Raw genomic sequence first — 19,241 nt, 5'->3', positions numbered from 1 at the left:
TAGCCACCTCTGAAATGAGTCCTGGTAGTGGCTGAAAAGCTGTTCTGAAATAGCATGAAAATAAGAAGGGACAGCATGGGGTGCGATTCTTCTAGCTCATTTATTATTTTCCTAGTGACAAAGTACTGAACAAAGGGTAATATGTTGGCTCATAAAATCCTTCTTTAAAGAATGTGCCTCCACACAGATTTGTGCTATAACATGAGCAAGCTTTTAATGTCCATTTTTGACAGCTCTATAGAAACTAATCAATTAATTAATTAAATGGATAATACAAAGCTCCACTAGCAGAAGAAAGATCAACTACTTTGTTGCAAAAGATTTCCATTACTAACATCAATTCAAGGAAGAAAGTCCATGCCTGACTACTGGTATACATGCTTCTATCTCTCTTTTCTGCATGCATTTATTCACCAGCCTCATGAATCAGGTCCACTTTAATCTCACTTGGAGGATTTACTGCTAACTAATCAGCATCCTCAGGAGCCATGAATTCAGGTGTGCTGGAGTGTTTCTAATGTTTATTCTGGGTTCTCACTTCCCTGTGCACTCAAGCCTACTACACCTGTTGCTGAAATGGCTCCTAGACTGGCCTTGCTGGTTGAGGTCACCTCTCTTTCGATCTACTGTTATGGCTGCGCAGCACTCACAACTCAGCCCTCAACATTTACTAGTTTACTGCTGTAACTGTGAGACTATGCATTTAAAAATGCATCTGAACTAAGAATATCATCGCAAGGATTTCTTCCACCTCATCTGTTCTGCAAGTTTCCTACCTAGTAATGTCATCCACTGTTCTTTGTATCTTTGTCTGTGATTCTCAAGCTCATTACACATCTTACGCGAACAATCCTCCTGCTACAACTGTGCAAAGGAACTGAAGGGTGAGTTAGTTAAAGCAGTGACTGTCAGCGTGAGAGCTGGAGAGGCAGAGCTGGAAGATGTTGAGTGACACATACACATGGCTGGACGCTGGTGTCAGAGGAAGGCAGGGGCTCCCAGGAGAGGCTCCCACTCAGTGTCAACAAGCATGCCAGGAATTATTGCCTTACACAGTATTGGGATAATCCCAGCTCGCAGGGAAGCATCACATGACACTTCACTCCAAATTTCTACTGGTGGTCTTAACCTCTAGGTTGGGAAAATTTGGTACATCCTGGAGTGGTAGACAATCTCTTGAATAAATTGTATATGTGTTGGTGATAGTATTTAATTATGTAGTTATATACTGTTGCCTCACTTCCTGAGCATATTGAAGATTATCCAGGAAGGTTGGGACAAGGGGTAAACAGTACTGTTACAAACAACCCTACATAAATATAGCAATCATGACTGAAATTAGCTGACATGCCACATAAACCTATTTCCTTTGTGGAAAGATCAAAATGTCTGTTAAAGCTATAGGTACCTTGCACAGACAATCGTGCGTGAAAATAGTTGATAGTAATGTGTAAACCTAGAATATAACCTCTGCAGTAGAAGTTAAACCTGCATTTGGAAGAATGAATGAATTGAAAGTCTAGTAAGAGACACATGGTTCTCATACTTTCCTCCCCATTGACAAGATCCCTGTGTGTGTTTGTAAGAAGAATGTGATATAGAAGGGTTACAAAACCACAACAGAATCACAGACAACTCAGTCCTATGCTTTGTAGACTGGACAATATACTCTCCAATGTTACAAGGTATTATTTAAAGGAAAAGCATTTGGCACAATGTGCTAAAGAGACATTAAATAAGGAACAGAACTTTTTTTTTTCTTTTTTCCTTGAGGAATAGGCTTGAAGGTGAAAGCAAAGGCAAAAGAGGCCTTCTGGATTTTATATGTAGATCTCTAGAGTTTCATCTAATATTGGAAGTGCATGAGTAAAGAGCAGGTAACAACTACAAACGTCTGCTTATAAGCTAATTCAAGAACGTCAAGCAGCAAGTAATTTTTTCACACCTAAAGCAATTTAGAATATACTTTTGCAATAAAAATGGAGGCAAAAATTCCTCAAAAAAATATCTCAATGAACCTGTGGGGTTAAGTACAGTATACTTTACCAAATGAACACAAACACACACTAGTTCCTGTTAACACAAAGTATTTGACTTGAGAGTTAGAAAAAAAATCTGATTGACTTTTTAGAGATAAATAGCCATAAATACCTCAATATTTGTGAGATCTAGAGTAGTGATTTTCCAAGGTATAAGTACTTAGGAGTAGGAACTGCAATTATTCTTCAAGGCAGTAAGGCACACTGGAAATCCACATCTCCAAATCCAGCGTTGATATAGACTCAAGTAGGTTACACAAAAAATTTAGAAGTACATCACATTTCTTTACTATAAGGTCCCTGAAAAGATACAGACGTTACTGAAAATGTTCTAATGTTAAAACTATACCAGAAACTGTTTCCGTGCTCATAGAATCTGAGTATATGAATGTGCTAAACATGCATGCTTGCAGTTACACTGACAGATACATAATGTACATGCAAAGCACTTAGTGACATGGTCCGAGACTCTTGGCTCCAGGAACACCATAGATGCTGCACCCTTAAAGAACATGATGGAAACACGCAGCATTCACTTAGCATAGGGGTGAAGCCAAATGGTGAGTCTTGAGGACAATCCTCTCACTGATCCACACAACTACCTATTGTTAAGTCCACAAGGAATCAGATGCAGTCTACATTCAATCATATGAAAAAATTATAAACAGGCCACTTTTACTCATTTTCATCAACATCGAAGTAATGGTTATTTACAGGAAGAGAGAATTGGATTGCAAATAAACCTCCACAAATAGGTGATCCCATTCTTCCCTTTGTCTTTGAAGATGTCAAAACCCAGTTCTTGAGTCCTAGAAAAGTAAATTCTCAATTCCAGCCACTGACCTCGCAGAAAACACATTTGAGCTTCCCCAGTAATAAAAGTATGCTTTGACTTGTAGCTGTCATGAAAAATCTCCATAAGCAGCTTCCTAAAACAGAAGCAATGTCTGTTACCAAAGAGAAACATGTTTAGTAGCAGATGAGAGACCATCACTTCTGGGACCAAGAAAAGCTGAATGGATCCCAAAGGTGGATTTTGTTTCTAGGTGTGAGGACTATTGGCTCTGAAGGCTGCACTCCTAAGAGCTTAGATTTCAGCAAAGCATGGAGGAGCAATTTCTAAAGAATAACTTTCCCCTGCCCCCGTCAAGAATTTTTATAAATGGCATAAAGGCCAAGCAGAATTACCTAAGTTCAGGGGTACAAAATTAAGCCTACAGCTTCTCAGAAGTTAAACCTTTGAACCGCTGAGGTGCAGGGCTTTAAGGGAAATCAGCAACTTGAAAGCTAGACGCAGTTTTAAGAACTCTGAAGTTCAAGTACTTTAGGAGTGCCATACCACAGCATGCTTCCCTGGCAGAGTTGTTAGTCTTTGTTCTTCTCTCAAAAAAAACCCTTAACAAAACTAAAAAAGGTCAAAACAACCCAAAACCCCAAACTACTTGAAGTATTTCACCAGGTAAGGAAACATTCCTGTCAAATAGTGAACCAAAAAATTCATTCATTATGCATCAATACATAATACTGTATTTTTAGTGTCTCTTATTTACAGATATTACCTTTAATAAACAAAGAACTTTAAAAATCAGTTTTCAGGAGCCTGACAGCATCACTTTAAAGAAACAGTATAGCCACTGGATGTTGAAAATTACTGCAAAGTACGATCAGGGCCTTGACATGTCTTTGTGAAGCTGTGATGGTATCAGCAGCATTCTGAACTGACACAGGTATTTATACACACATACAGCTCACTGTGTGATCATGGCTGACACAAACTTCTTGTTAGAAAGCAAACAAGCAAGCATGGTTTTGCCAAGGAAAAAAATATAAACTCTAAAATAAACCAGCTCAGACCCAGGGCTCCCTTTATGGATAGCTGTTGCACATACAACATACACCAGAAACATGAATAGACCTGCAAAACACCACCACCAAAACATACTTGTCTATCACATAGTTAACAGCACCAGCACTTCTTTTATAAAACCATATTTTTCAAATAATTAAAAATATGAATTATCTTGTTCAAGAGAACCACTAGTGAAAGCTAGAGAGTGTTAATATGAGAGAGGTGGTTTAAAAATTCAGGTTAATGCAACAGCTACAGATCATAATAATTAACTCTAAATTTCTGGTCTTGAGACACCAAAGAAAGAAGTTCCCATACAGTAAGCAGAAAAAATCAAAATGGAGATTGTATATAAATGAGTCTGATTACAAGCAAACAGCAAAACCTGAAACTTCCGAAGTTTTTTCTCTGAAGCAAAACTACATAAAATTAAAACTCTGCTGCTGTATCAACTGCTGTTAGTTTTTCTGTGTACTGATTTTTTTTAAAAAAGGGTTTTCTCCTCTTCTCCTTCAAATCCCTTTCAGAAACCACTTCCCGCAGTTTGCCTTTCGTAATTCATCTCTACTCAGAAGCCATCTGCTCCTTTCCTCATACACACATGCTGTACACACTCCAAGACAAACACAATGCAGAATCAAACGGCGTGATCCGACTATTTTTTGTTAGGACTGCTCAAGCAGAAACAGCTCCCTCCCATCCCATTCCCTCCCTCCTACTTCCTGCCTCCTTTCTTCCCCTTCATCACGGTTTGCTGGGAAGCAGCATGCTCTAGCTTCCAAGAGCAGGGCTTGAGAGGCCCAGCTTCCCATCCTGCACTTAAGCGCAAAAAGAGCTGATGAGATTTAGGAAGGTCACAGCATTTTGCATGTTCACCACAACTGAGATCAAGTGATGCCTACCTACCTGCAGGAGGAAGACCCCTCTGCTCTCCACACACCCTGTGCCCATCACATTCTGCTGCAGAACTTTGGTCCAGCTCAGCAGAACTGGCTGCAGAGCGGGACTCTGTCAAAGCAGTCATCTCAGAGGATCTATTGACAAACAGTTCCAGCCACTCAGCTTTTATCCATACACCTGAAGCCCTTTACAAGGCTAGTCAGCAGTTCTAGCCCTCTTTCACAGATGGGAGGAAGAATAGCGCAGGCACCCATGGGACTTGCCCAACACCATCTAGTAGGGCAGTAAGAGACAAACAAATCCTAAATTCCAGACCACTGGTTTAATCCAGGCCTGGCTACACTTTGTGTGCTTCTTGCCAGTTTTCCAGGTACCACACAGAAGGGGATGATAGTCATGCTCTTTCCAGGAACACATGGGAGAGAAGATGAAAGCCCTGAAGCTGGCAAGGGGCAGGAATGGTGGCAACCACCTGTGGGGAGAAGGCAGGCAAGGGCAGAAGGAGCACATCAGGCACTCACACCACTGTCAGATACCAATATGTTCACAGGAGTAAAGAAACAGGCATTGCCTTCCGAGAGCATGTTTGCAGGGGCACCAGACAGCAACTGCAAAGTGCTATGGCCAGGATGGGTGTGGTGCACGTAACAGTTACATTGTCTTGACAAGCACAAGAACAACTCTCCTAATAACCAGGAGGAGAGATCACAAGCAGGGTCATGTTCAAGCATGTACATATGCACCTGTGGAGGAAAGAGAAGCATTTGGTGTTAAGCAGCTTCCCAAACAATTTTCCTATTTACTTAGTGCTCCTCACTAGACTGTTTACCTCCTAAATGTAATCAGAGTGGGAGTACGTTCAGGCACCTGCTTCTACACAGACATGTACTAGAAAGTCTGTTTTAGCACAGAAATCAGCCATGGAAATACCATGCTCTGTCTGCTCTGTCCAAAAAAAATATGTTTAATTGCTACTTTTTAAAAAGTGGGAAGTGTGACATCAAATTCCTCTGACAAATGCCTTATGATCCATTGAAAAAAACACTCAGTAAAAGTCAAGGCTTGAAATGTCAGGAAAGGACTTTGCAACTCCTACTTCGAGGCTAAACCTATAAGCAGTACAGCAGGAGATACAGAAGAGTTAAAGGATACTCTGACAAAAAGTCTTCCACAGTTAACAAGTTTCTATACAAAGAAAATTTAATAAAGGAGATATTCCAGCCCCAGTGTTAATATATGACATAGCTATGCATAAAGACACAAATCTCAGGATAAAAATAATAAGGGGTGAAATTCTCAAAGGATTTGCAGCCTGGCTGCTTGATGAATGATTTGGTTCAGTGGGCAAGCAAAACCAAACACACCCAGAGAGTCTTACAAATGCCTGAATGTTTGGATCACATTCAGCCAGTAAGAGCCCACATTCACAGCTCGAAGTCCAAAAAGTGAATGGAAAAGGTCACGGAGTGCTTCTGTACCTTAGAAACAATATAATAGCTCTCAAAGTGTCACACTGGATTCAGTAACATAAAGCATGTGCATTTACATTGCACAACTGATCTATGGATAAAAGTCTTGCAAATGCAGCTATTGCTTTTTTTGCAGTTCTTCAAGGAAGTCCTGCTTTTCCAGTAAGACATGGCTTATTTGAATCAATAGGCCACAGTGCCTTGCCCATTATAGGACGCAAAGGGTCATTAAGAAGGCAAAAGAAATTTATCAAGATGCAGCACAATGTAGTTCTCTCACCATAATTTCATCCAGACAAATTAGTCATAGTATTTCCAAGAAGACAACTTTGAGAAGCATCTGGAGATATTTGAGATGACCACAGCACCTCTACTGAGCACACAGCAGCCAGTAATGCTACACAGCACTTGGAAGACAAGAAGATAGTTCCTCTGGAGCAGAGGACAGAAGGGAGTTTCATTTGGTCAAGTGCAATTAGCAAGTTTAAATTTTACTAGAACATTCTTCATTTTCTGTGATAAATGCTACGTGGTCTTTGATGATAACTCAGTATTGCTTCCTAGGTCCAGACCACTGAGAAGAAAGAATATAGTACACCCAAAATAACTTGCACCAACATCTCATGATCTCTCATTCAAACACTGACCCCATCTATCCCCGATCCACTTACGAGATCTGCCAAGATCATAGCACAGGAGGCCACAGTTGGGAAGTTACTCACATGTTTTTAGAAGAACAACGTAAAAGATATTACTTGGGGAGCTTTACTTACTGCAGTAACATTTACTAAGAACTTGTACACATCAGTCTGCTTCAGCAAGTGAAGCACAAAGCCCTCAGATGGACTAAAGCAACACCTGAACCACATGCCAGTGTTGCTTCCTCCTTTCCAGTCCAAATCCTGAGAGATGATAGCTTTTGGATACGCTAGAAAACACTGCTGCCAGTGTGCTACCCACCAAACAGGGGCAGGGGGGTTGTAGCATCTCACAAAGAATAGAGTGACTGTCCCTTAAATCAGGTAAGTACAAAGCTATTCTTAGTGAAGGATAAGTAAGAAGCTAATGATGGTTATTAATAGCCCTTAAAGCTAACAATTCATCTGAGTTAAATGCAGGAGTAATAATCCCTTTATGACCTTCCCCATTTTTACGGGGGAAATGAACAAAGTTTCACGAAAGACTGCTGTTATCCACAATTTTCAACTCTTTTAGATCTTGAAAATTACACTAACCTGAATCAGAATCTACCAGGCTCTGCTATTTATACATATCACTAAGAACTTAAAACAGAAATGGTAGGTAGGAACTTTGCCTTTTACCATCTCTTCAAATTCTGTAGGATTTTTGCCCCAGACTTCCACAGGTATTGAATCTGCCATGAGGCATGCCTAGGGACTACAGATCACCCAATTTGAGAAACTGGATTGTAATGATAAAGGTAATAAGGATTTCTTGCTGGTTTTCCCTGTTTGTCACAAATTGTTAGCCCAGAAAACTTGCTCTTGTAGCAAGGAGAACTATTACTAAAACCAGTCAAGACTTAACCTGAAATGCAAGAGCTACATCTTGATCAGAAGCATGAAAGAGAAGAAATAGTAAGACATCTGAACTGTTCAGCTTGAGAATTTTTCCTCTGCATCTCTACTACAAATATGGATAACTAAACACATCCATAATCACAAAAGATAACAGAATAAGATACAAAGCATCTTCCTTCTGGGAAATAAGACAAATGCTGATTTTTCACAGACTGGCAAAATTCTCTCTCTAAGCACTTTAGTACTTCATCTTCTGCTGCCTTTTCTCTGAAGGACTTATGATGCAGGATGCATGTATAGACAATCCAAAGATCTAGATTGAAATAGCAAGAAGTAAATCAAGACAAAATTTCATCTGCTAGTTGACACTCTACCTGTATTCACCTTGACTTTAGCCAGAGGTTGGTAATAAACAGGGGAGATATGTACATGAGTCTGCTCAGTCTACAAAATACACACCTGTCAATGCACTCTGTCTAAGAATACAGCCTGGTATTACAAAGCAAACATACAAATTTATCTTTGAAGTAATAATATTAGTTTTGATTGTGGTTTGGGGTTTGTTTGATTTTGTTCAGATTGGCAAGTGGCTTTGTACAACTCAAAACATTTTAAGACCACAGTGTACACGTTTGTGGTGCCTACTGTTGCTTCTACACAGAAAAGGCAAGGAGTGTTTCTATTACATAGTAAAGATAAGGTAAGAAGATCATGGCACTGGAATCATGCTGTGAAATGTTGTGCTTGCTCCTGAAAAACTAATACAGGTTTTTGCAGAAATCCATGAGAACTGTGTCTAGGCTATCCACAACACGAAGCAACAACTGTGAGCTGTGTTGTGTAATGGAAAGTTATGCAACTGAAATATGAAAGTACTGAAGTTACACTGACTTTGTACTGAAGTTACAAAACTGAAGTGCAAACGCCTTCTTTCTCCACTCTGCCTAATATTCTTCTCTTGTACAACAGATGCAGATGATTTTTGTGCCTTAGGTAACAACTGCTCAGCAGATTTGCTCTGTGAAGATAACTTCTTGCCTAGTCCTGGCAACCAAAACCAGCAGCGTGCCAACCTAATTAATTACTGGTTTAAGAATCTGAAGGGCTAGAATTTATATTAAGATTTTACTAAGTAGAAGACTCCAAAAAACAACAAAGGGACAATTTATTTTTACCGACTCACTGGTGACTTTGGCAGGTACAATTTGAACAGCTGATAGGTAAGAAGGGTATCCAGGGCAGATGATCCTACCACATCAGAAGCAACTTCTTTTATCCTACCCAAAGTTAGTCTTAGTGAATCCCTTTCTGTAACACGACAGTGCCTTTCTAGTCCCTTATACTTAAGCTACGCCCTATGTGTGATCAGTATCACCCTAGATCTCCTCAGAGTTAACAACTGCGGAGAAGTCCACAAAACAAGCCCTGCAGTTGTAGCACAATGTGAATGTTCTCTTGACCTGATTTTACGTTAGAGTAAAGCTAAAAAACCACAAAGAGGTTTCTGTGGAACTGACAGATAATGTAAAATTCAAGGCAGTACACTAAAGCATGATGTACACTAATATCTTTGGGCTGGATCAGACACAAAGTCCAGGGATAAATAAGGTTGACACGTAGACTAGATACAGTAAACTATTAAAAATTAAGTACTCTATTAATTAGATTCTATTAAACTTATAATCATTAGATACTTCAGATATTTTTGAATTCCTGTTCTCATTAGCACCACAAGACCTGAAAATAATTCCATTCACACACATGCTCCCCAGTTAAAAATCCAAAGCATATCTCCAGAAAACAGAACAGTAAATATACATATGGGTGTATCTTTCCTTCCTTGTGATATTCCAGTCAATGCAAACCACAACATGGCTACCAGATGCTGCCAAGAGCAAAGGAAAAGAGGATACATGGCTGCATATAGAGGTTCACACTCCATACGATTTTTCTTTTAGAAGGGTAGAATACACATGTAACAGCTTCCCTGACAACACTACTAGAGCCATCATGCAAAATCCCTGTCTGCCTTGAATTCTTATGCAAAATAGAAGGTCGTAACTTGCATTTTGCAGAAGTTATTCAACAACAATTTCTAGAATTCTGCACCCCACTGCTTTAAAATAGCAAATATAAGAATAAAAAGATAATTTGTAGCATTCATCTTCACTAAAAGCAGCAGTCATGCAAGGAGCTGGAACTCTGGAACAGAATCAGGTATGATTTGATAGCCCATATCATTTTATTCTTGGATAACTTCCTATGAAAATCAAGCATATCTGACAATACCTGTTCCTCTTTTTCTTTGGTCTTGCTCCTGGAGACTCTGGAAGAGGTAACATCCTGAGCTGGAATGACAGAGATTTGATGCAGTGGCATGTTCATCACACCGCCTTGTTTGGTCCTGTCATTTACAGGAAGGAGGCTTGAAGGAAGTGTTTATTCAGTGCCATTGTCAGGCCTTGCACCTAAAAATTAAAAATATCAGATAATGTCTAAGTAGCTTGAAATGCAATTAATTTTAAACCAAAACTAAGCCATCAATTGGACCAAGATGCACCTCTTATTTTCCCTCTGGATTCTGAACAGGATAGTTTGGTGCCCTGGCTGGGTGAAAAAAGACACAGGAGTTTTAGAGAGCTTGAACTAGACAGGTCAGAGCACGATTTACGCAAATGAATGCATAAACAAATTATCAACCATTTCTGAAAGCAGTCCGAGAGTAAAGCCAGAGGGCAAGGATCACGCTCAAGTCTGCATAGATAGGGAGGAGGAAGAAGAGCAGCTCTCTAAGCGGAGCAGCAGGAGCATGCTACCTGGGGGTTCAGAGAGAAAAGCTCGTGCAGGTAGTTTCTCAAACTGCCAGCCCCACCACACCAGATCAAACTGCCTCTCTGGCATTGCCCTGAATCAGGCTGAATGCCATAGCTTTGGTTAAAAACAGTCAGTGGCCTGCATTTGGCTCCTATCATTCATATAAGCATGTACCAGCTGGCAGCAGGAAGATGCATCATGTGAGCTGTTCCTTTCTTAAGTCTGTTAGAGAATAGTATAATTGAAATCCCTTGCTAAGAATCAGGAATCTATTGGACTACACACACTTTATCCTTCTTTTACTAATACAACATGGAAGCATTACACATAGGAAAGACAGTGATAGACGTATAATTAGACAAAATTGTCAACACTAACCTGAAAGGCAGGCATAATTATCCATAACTTCTATTAGATAAGCAAAGTTATATCAAATAAAATGCTTTTTGAAACATGTAGGATCATGGAGTGTGTATTTGGAATATAAGCTGCCACAACTGAGACAATCAATTGTGTTTAAAGAAAGGATTAGAGGGGAATTAACACAGCAGGGACTATATTAAATAGGGCAACTGGATCATGCACTGTTCTTCTGTTTCCATAACATATCAACTTTCTGTTTGGTTTTGAATCTGTGAAAGCAGAAAACAGAAGATAAATGCCATATATATTATGTTGCTTAACAATTTGGAAGTAATATAGCCTAGCACCTAGTGCATACCCTTAACTTACATTGCACACATTCTTTATTGAATATTTAATTGATTGGAAGTTTTAAAGATAGACCAATCTTCCTAGGTTTTTGATTCCACAAAAGATGCTGGTCTGGTTCTATTTCCATTAGACTCCACTGGAGTACTGCAGTTGTATAAAATGAAAACAGGATCAAATCTTTTGACTGCTTTTGATTAAACAGTAAAAAAACAAAACAAAACCCAAACCACTTAATTACATATCCTGAGGCACTTTACATGAGGAATGATAGTTCAGTATCCTTTTTGCATTGAGGGGGAAAGAGTTACCAAAGTTCATAGAGCAAGTAATGAGCAAAACCAAAAATGCAGGCAATGCCTGCTGCTTCCCAATCACACACTCCATTTGCTGGATGATGCTATCTGCCCACTGGAGTGCTCAGCCAAATTCAGAAGCCTTACTGACACATGGTCAGGATTTGTATTAATTCCATACATGCCAAGAAGGTACATCGTAAAGCATAAAGTCTTTGAAGGCAATGCCTTCATAACTTCTAGAAAGCATCACCGATTTTAAAAATAAAACACTTCTATATGCATAAACAAGCAACAAGGACACTTCCTTATTGGAGGACAGAGGGAAACATGGGACTTACCAGCACTATTGAACCTCAGCGTAAAGAGAAAACAGAACCTCCCTGAGACCTCCACACACCTGTTTAGCTGTATCCTCTAAAGGAGCCAAGCCAGAGGATAGATAAATGCGGGCAGGGACAGGAATATCAAACTGCAATAAACAAACCAGGAAGGGAAGGTATTTTCCTGAGAAAACATAAGGAAATGAAATCTAAAGAACATTAAGCTCCAACAAAAATATTCCAGGTAATATGTTCTGTGCTATTACCAGTGATAACTGAGCCAAGGGGAAGGAGATGGACCCTGCTCTGTGTCCCCCTCAAAAAGGGTTCTGGGTTTGCAGGCAAGAACATATTACCATAAAGAGAACAAGGAAGATTATTAGAAAACACAGTTAAACCCCTCTGATGATGAAAAACAAGTAAAACCTGTTTTTCTGCAGGTACTTTGAGGATAGTGTGTGTTTCTTTGAAAGAGTTCAAACAGCAGATATAATCCAATTAGATATTCAAAGATGATGTGAAACAGCTCTCCTTTGGTAAAAAAGCCTGGCAAACACTAATAAAACCTGCCTTTGTTCAAGGGTGGCTTAGAAAAAGCTCTAAACTTAACCCAGATGCCACAGTGTAGCATCCCCAATCTGGAAGGTCCCTAAAAACGCACACACTCAAAGCCTGTCTTTATCAACCTGAAGCCCGTTAACGCCACAGCACTAATTAAAAGATAAAGTTACATGAATCAACGGACCATCTGCAGTACCAAGTACAAACAGACAAGGATGCCAGAAAAGCAATGCCACTGAATACAAAGCAAGTTATGACAAGCTCCACAGGACATTTTTCACAGCTAAATTAGCATCACATGCTCCCGGATCCACGGGTGAGGAGTTGGGCATCTGTGAAAAGGGATCCAAGCTTCAAGTATATCAAACTTGGGGCCTGCCAAAATGTCCCTCAGGAAAGAAATGCTAAAGTAAGGGGACTGCTCCTATATACTCATTTCTCTTCAGGTTTCCAGTTAGATGTTCAGGTCTTCTCTCGCACAAAATGAGGATTCTTCATTACTACAGCAACTGCACACAACAGCTGAGTACAGTCGCCCAGGAGGTGGCAGATAAAGGCCCAACTTCCTCCTCCCATGTGTGCTATTTGGTTCATAAACCACACATGCAAAGGAAGTCCCATGACCACCAGTGCTCTTCTGTTCACAGGTGAAGGACTTTCCATCTCCTTTCTGCCTGGAAAGCTGAAGTAATCATGGGATGAAAGGATAGGGAGAGAGAGGGCACATGCACCAGTCAGATTACATAGACGGGTCCCACCTGCCTGTGAGGAAGGAGGGATCCTATTCTCCTCCTGCCCTCATGTCTGTTTGCATATCATTCACTGGAGTAAAATACATAAAGAAAACCTCTCTTAGGAGTTCAGGCATTCAGCAAACTATAATAAAGGTTAAGACTGTTTTCACAGCTGGACCCTGTAAGAGATTTCTTTACTAATGCTGCCAACAGCCAATAAGACACAAATACAGACTAGGGAGGTTTCCTGCAAACCTGGCTGGGGCACATGGAAATGCCAGGACAGAGGACAGCCTGAAGCTCTACTGTTCCCCTTATATATAGTCACATTGATTCCTGCAAAATGGATTCCAGCCATACTGCCATTGCAGAGAGCCTTGAGAAACCAATATCATTTCAAAAGAGGTCAAAATCCTGGCCTCAGAGCCCACAGGAGATCTTAGATCAGTGCAGCTAAGATTTCATCCACCCAGGTAGTCCAGTTTTTCTTTCTGCAGGGCAGGCAAAACAGTAACTAAAAATGCCAGCAGACATCTGGAACCACATCAGCTGGGTCCTCATTACATTTCTAGAACCATGAAGCTGCAGCAAGAACAGTCAGATTCAGAAGAAATGAGACAAAGATTCTCTGAAGGTAGTTGAGAAGAAGAAAAAAGGGAAGAAAAGCATGTATGTGCCTTGGCCTGGTGGCTGGGGCATTCCTCTGAGTAGTACATCTCCTGACAACAACAGAAGCAGAAAATTAGGTTCCCCTGGGTTATCAGCATTAAGTACATGAAAAGGGACAACCGACAACAACAGGTAAACTCACTATAGCAGAAGCAGGTGGGACACCACTTGAAACTCCACTTCCATCATATACCCTGTCAGGACCTCAGTTTCCCAAGTGACAAAGCAAGAACATAAATCAGCCATGAGATGAACCTAACAGTCTGTAAATTGCTGGACTGTTACAGTGAGAAGTGCCATTGGAAGAACCCAGGTGGAAGGTTATTTCGTTGTTCCTCACCTACCATCCACCGCAGATTCTCTGCCCATTTCACATTCCAAAATAATGGCTAAACTGTTCCTTGCCAAAGATTGCCAGCTAGACTGGGGCAAGTAAGCACAAATCATAGTTTCCTGTCTGTGGTTTGGTATCTACTAGAATCTAAAACATACAGTATGAACTGCAGATTTTATTAGGTCATTTACACTTCAAAAAGTCCACCATATTCCCTTGATACATGGCATATGCTGGAGAAATTCAGCAGAAGCTCTGGAGCTGTAGTACCACTGGCTGCAGAGGTACATAGACCCTACCAAAAGAAAAGCATCCTGAGGATGTCTGTAGGTGTGTACACATGCTTTGTATTACTCACAGGAGGGGGAAAAAAGAAAATAGTCGTCATACATCAGTTGTTTTCCTATTTAAAGTACAATAGGTATTCTGGATTATAAAAGAATCTGTCTTTTTTGCTTGAAAGATAAACCCTGGAACCTGTGGTAGAAGCAAGATGATAGTGGCTAAGAGAAGGGAATTGGAAGAAATTTCACCTGTGAGTCATTCTGGTCTGCCCCAAGGCTTCTTAGACTTTTCTTCAACTCCCTTAGCCCCCATTAATGACAACAAGCTGTAACACACAAGTCAATCGTCTGATAATCTGTTGCAGGGTGGGCAGGTTAAAAATAAAGAAACAGATTTTTGCTGCCCATTTAATCTAGACACTGCAGCGCTGTGCATTGCTGTGACAACCCTGCCATGGAATGGATGCAGTCTGTGGACTTCAGGGGATTTACCAGCTGCAAACTGGAAAGTGCTGCCCAGAGGCTTTGTGGCCTGCTGCCGTGAATTCTGGCCTTCTGAAACTTCCCCTCTATGCAGCACGAAACCTGACCAACCCAAACAAGAATGGAAACCCTCTGAAGAAACCTCTGACTGCTGCTAGATGGTAACATCTTCATCAGCTGACTTACCTTCTCCTAGTGAGTCTTGAAATAATCTATTCATGCAGATCTAGAATCTGGTTTTCTGCTGGAGGTCTTGATTTTTTTGTTGTTGATGTTTTGAAGGTAACAGAAGTCCTCATCCAGTGACCTAAGCAAATTCCTGTGTGCATCTTAACTTTCCTTATCAGCTGGATATAGCTCATGCCTACTTTCTGTCCACTACATTTTCCATATTTGCAAATATTTCCAATCCTATTAGTTTGTGTTGGCTCCAGTTTGAAGCTTTTATTTATTGTATTTTGAGCTTGTCCAGACTCCTCCTCTACTAATGCAGCTTACATAATCCTTTTCTAGAAATGACAGATGTGCATTTTCAAAAAGAGGATCCTGCATCTGCATTTAATTTTGTTTTACTGTAGCTTAACCAGTACTTTGTTAACAGCATTATTTAGGAGATGTTATCGAGCCGCATGCAATTCACATGCATTTGTTAACTTGACAAACAAACCCAATTAAGGGGGCTTAAGGGAGAAAAACTAACACTTAATTCCTTGCAGTACGTTTTACATTTCAGAGCTAGTACAACATTAGAAGTGAAAAGAACCCTCGTACTCAGACCAGGCAGATATAACTCTGGATTATTGCTATATACAGTTATGCCGCTGCCCTTATATCTTGCATTGTTTACTAGTTCAGCTGCAACTTCTTCCTTCATTATCTCAGTTCCTCCTTTCCTCCACCTGCTAATGTCCTAAAAATAAACAGCTTCAAGACTTAAAAACATTTCTCTTAGAATAATTAAAAAAAAAAAAAAAAAAGTTGTTATGTAGTTGAAATCAAAAGAAAGGCTTATAAAGGGGACAAGAGATCCTTCTGCATGTTACCCATGTTCCCTTTGAAAGTTTCTCAACGTACAGGAATACATAGCTGTAGACTACGCATAAAACAAAGAAGGAGGTATCTGCCAGCTCTGGCTGACTCCTCTCAAAATAAGAATTATTGTTTTTACAAACATAATACAACTAGAAAAGAAAGATGTTAGAATACAGCATCAGTAAATAATGGCCCCAAAGCTCTTAGCAACGCCCTCCGTTGATTTCAATGGAAGCTGAGCACGATCTGCACCTCAAAAACAGATTCCTTAAAATCTATCCCCTTCAAATCAAAGCAGCTGCTAAGTACAATTATGAACTAGCTTGGTGGCATTCAGAAGAAAACAAACATAATTTGTCTCTGTTTCAATAACAATACAGTTATTACAGTCCCTTGAGAAAAAAAAAAAATACTTTTGTCCATTTGTGCTATTAATAGCAACTTACCTGCATCAGAAACATAAGTGACTGTTCCTGATGTCCTGTGGAATGAACAAAGAGCCAGGCACTCTCCACACACACTGGCAGTGTGTTTCTGCTACAGAGGCAAAACTTCTTTAACTACATCAGTGGTCTGCTAGGTAATATATATTTGTAAGTACTGCCCTTCTATATTTGTTGATGAAACAGTCAATAACATCAACAATAAACCCTGGGACAGTCTCTAACTATAACAAGCAAAAAGAAATAGAAGTAAAGCAGAAGTTTCATTTTCTACACTGGGAAGCCCTTATGGTGTGGACCTGAGAGAGGTTAACAGGCAGGGCTGCTGTTTTCTCAGCCAGCAAGTTGCTCTACCTGCTCCACTAAATTTCCAAATCCATTTGCATAGGGGGGTGCCACGTATTCTTTCACCTAGATAATCACCATTTCACCTCACCTCTTCACATTAAACACATCTTCCTGCCCTGAGGTGCTTCTGAACAGAGCAGGTCTAGCACATGAATCACACCGCAAGCTATAAGCCTTTATAGCTTTGCTGCAAGCAGGATGCAGTATCACAGAATGTACGGGACTTGTCCTGTTACCACTCTTCACCATGATCCATGATCTGTTGCAGGGTGGGCATCAACTCCCACAACGAATAGAGACTGGTCTCCTGAGAAATTAATGCCCCCTCCAGAAGAGGCATTCTTCCCTCAGATTTGGCACTGAAGCCACCCTGCAGAGGAAAAACTAGGCTGTCTTAATCACAGGGCTCAAATGAAATTTTTCTTAAAGTTATGGATGACGACTTGCTTCATAATATTCATTGTCAGATAACAACATGTCACAGTACCATGCCTATTGTTACAGTTTTGGAGAAGAGCTGTTTTTCCTTCTTCGTTACATGTCCAATAGCGTTGCACATGGATTCCATCACAGTGTGCACACTGGTGATAAAATGGTCAATGCACCTTTTCCTTACTAACCCACAGAAGTGGTTAGAGAGCACAGTGGTGAGGTTTCATACAATTTGAAATTCTTAAAGAAAAATAAAAAAGGTCAGATTACTGAACGCAGGTTTGGGAATGGCCCACTAAGATTGCCACAGCTGGTTCCCTGCAATTGTAGATCACCCTGCAATCATCACAGAAGGGTCCACAGCACATCCACTGGATACAAAAACCACTCTCCTCCCCCTTCATTCATGGGCAAAAGGCCAAACCCAGAAAACTATTACATGCCAGGGAAAGACAGTAAGTGGTGTCAAGAACAAGGCAACACCCTGGACCTCCAGAATAACAAATCTATTGGGAAAAACACGCACATGATCATTATGATTTGGCAAGGTACTCCATATGATGATTGATTTAAAAAAAAAAAAAAATGTAAGTGAAAGTTATAATAAAATGGAAAGAGGGATGTACTAATACATGTATAGACCAGTGAGAGAAATCTGCACCGACATATATTTGCAGGCAAATTTCTAGTCTAGTACACAAGTCCACATGATATAATGTAACACCTATGGATAATTTACGATCACTTCCCATTCTCTACTATAAACTTTTTGGGGTTCATGAAACTCTAAATAATTTCTAAAATCCAGCGAAGAACTGCTCTGTATTTTGATCTTAAAAACTCATAAAGACTATTAAAACAAATGTATACGTTTACATTGAAGACAAGGAAAGCCTGTGTTTCTCAAACAGTGTAAATATTTACAACACAAGATAGTGATGAAACAAAACAATCTCATCATTGTTCAGTGAGGACATTGCTCACAGTCTGTATTGTACACAGATAACAATGATGCATTTTTAGGAAAATCCCGTGCTACATCACTTAATTTCCATTACATCAGAGGCTAACAGTTGTAAAACCTATTTATGAACAACAGGCAACTAAGCAACATTCTTTACTATTGTTTAACTGCTACCAGGCAAAACATTCCTCTTAAACTAGAGTCAAAAGAATATACTATTGACAAAATGATTCTGTGTTGTGAAGAAGTGTAAAGTCATTCCTTCTTTGTTTCTGGGTGAATAAGAAATTTCCAAAGTGGTGCACATAAGAATGTATTTATTTTGAATGATTTATGAGTTAAATTCCAGGTAACTCTTTATTTACAGGTTTAAGTTACAACATATCTGTGCTCTGGAAGTCTTAATTAATCTATATTTCTGGATTATTATAACAAACCTCTAAACTCTTTCTGAGGAAATAGCTATAAAACACATTCTTTAGGACTTGTACGATGCAATTGGAGAGCCCAAACCCAGTGTCTCCTAAAGTTCAGGCACAGAGTAAAAATGGCAATGTATCAAGCACCCTGTGCCCCATTCTTAAACTTGCATGACATCAGTAAGTTATGTTTTCAGCTACAATTTCCCACATTTTAAAGCAACCTGAACTTCTGATGCAAAACTAGCTACCAGAAGTAATTTGCTATCCCCGAAGGTAAAAGTTTTAAATTTTAAATACAGCAGAATACTACAAGTCATTTAAGTATAACAGATTTTGGTGAGACCTTTCTATTGGGAAGTATATTCAGGCATACCATGTCTACTTCATGATTTTTTGTTCCCGTCTTTTTCCATGCTGATACCTTCTCGATACATTTGCCAATGGCCAACAACCCCCTCTCCAGAGGGCAACATGGGAAGGACCAGCACTGTGAGCTGCACCAGAATTTGTGCTCCAGCCAGAGTAACCAGCTGAGGGCTGGAGGGGTGTATGTGTGTCTGTGTGTCCACAGACCCATACACATAAATGCCTAT

General features: G+C 40.0%; 1 protein-coding gene across 5 annotated transcripts in view; it reads right to left on the bottom strand.

Annotated features, from left to right (window-relative positions):
* The window catches only part of MARCHF8 (membrane associated ring-CH-type finger 8), a 97,628-nt gene that overhangs the window by 64,991 nt on the left and 13,396 nt on the right, over window positions 1-19,241 (bottom strand). For 4 of the 5 annotated variants that reach the window (XM_032982188.2, XM_032982186.2, XM_032982190.2 and 1 more), the window contains one exon: window positions 10,088-10,266. In XM_032982188.2, the coding sequence (XP_032838079.1) occupies window positions 10,088-10,183 (96 nt within the window). In that variant the 5' untranslated portion in view covers window positions 10,184-10,266. Of the gene's footprint in view, window positions 1-10,087; window positions 10,267-19,241 lie in introns of those variants that run through there. The other variant, XM_032982189.2, reaches the window with a different exon arrangement.

This window comes from Tyto alba, unplaced genomic scaffold (assembly GCF_018691265.1).
Source record: "Tyto alba isolate M040663 unplaced genomic scaffold, T.alba_DEE_v4.0 Super-Scaffold_1, whole genome shotgun sequence".
Lineage (NCBI taxonomy): Eukaryota > Metazoa > Chordata > Aves > Strigiformes > Tytonidae > Tyto > Tyto alba.
The sequence above is the reverse complement of the archived record's forward strand: the minus strand, read 5'-3'. Positions and strand labels throughout refer to the sequence as shown.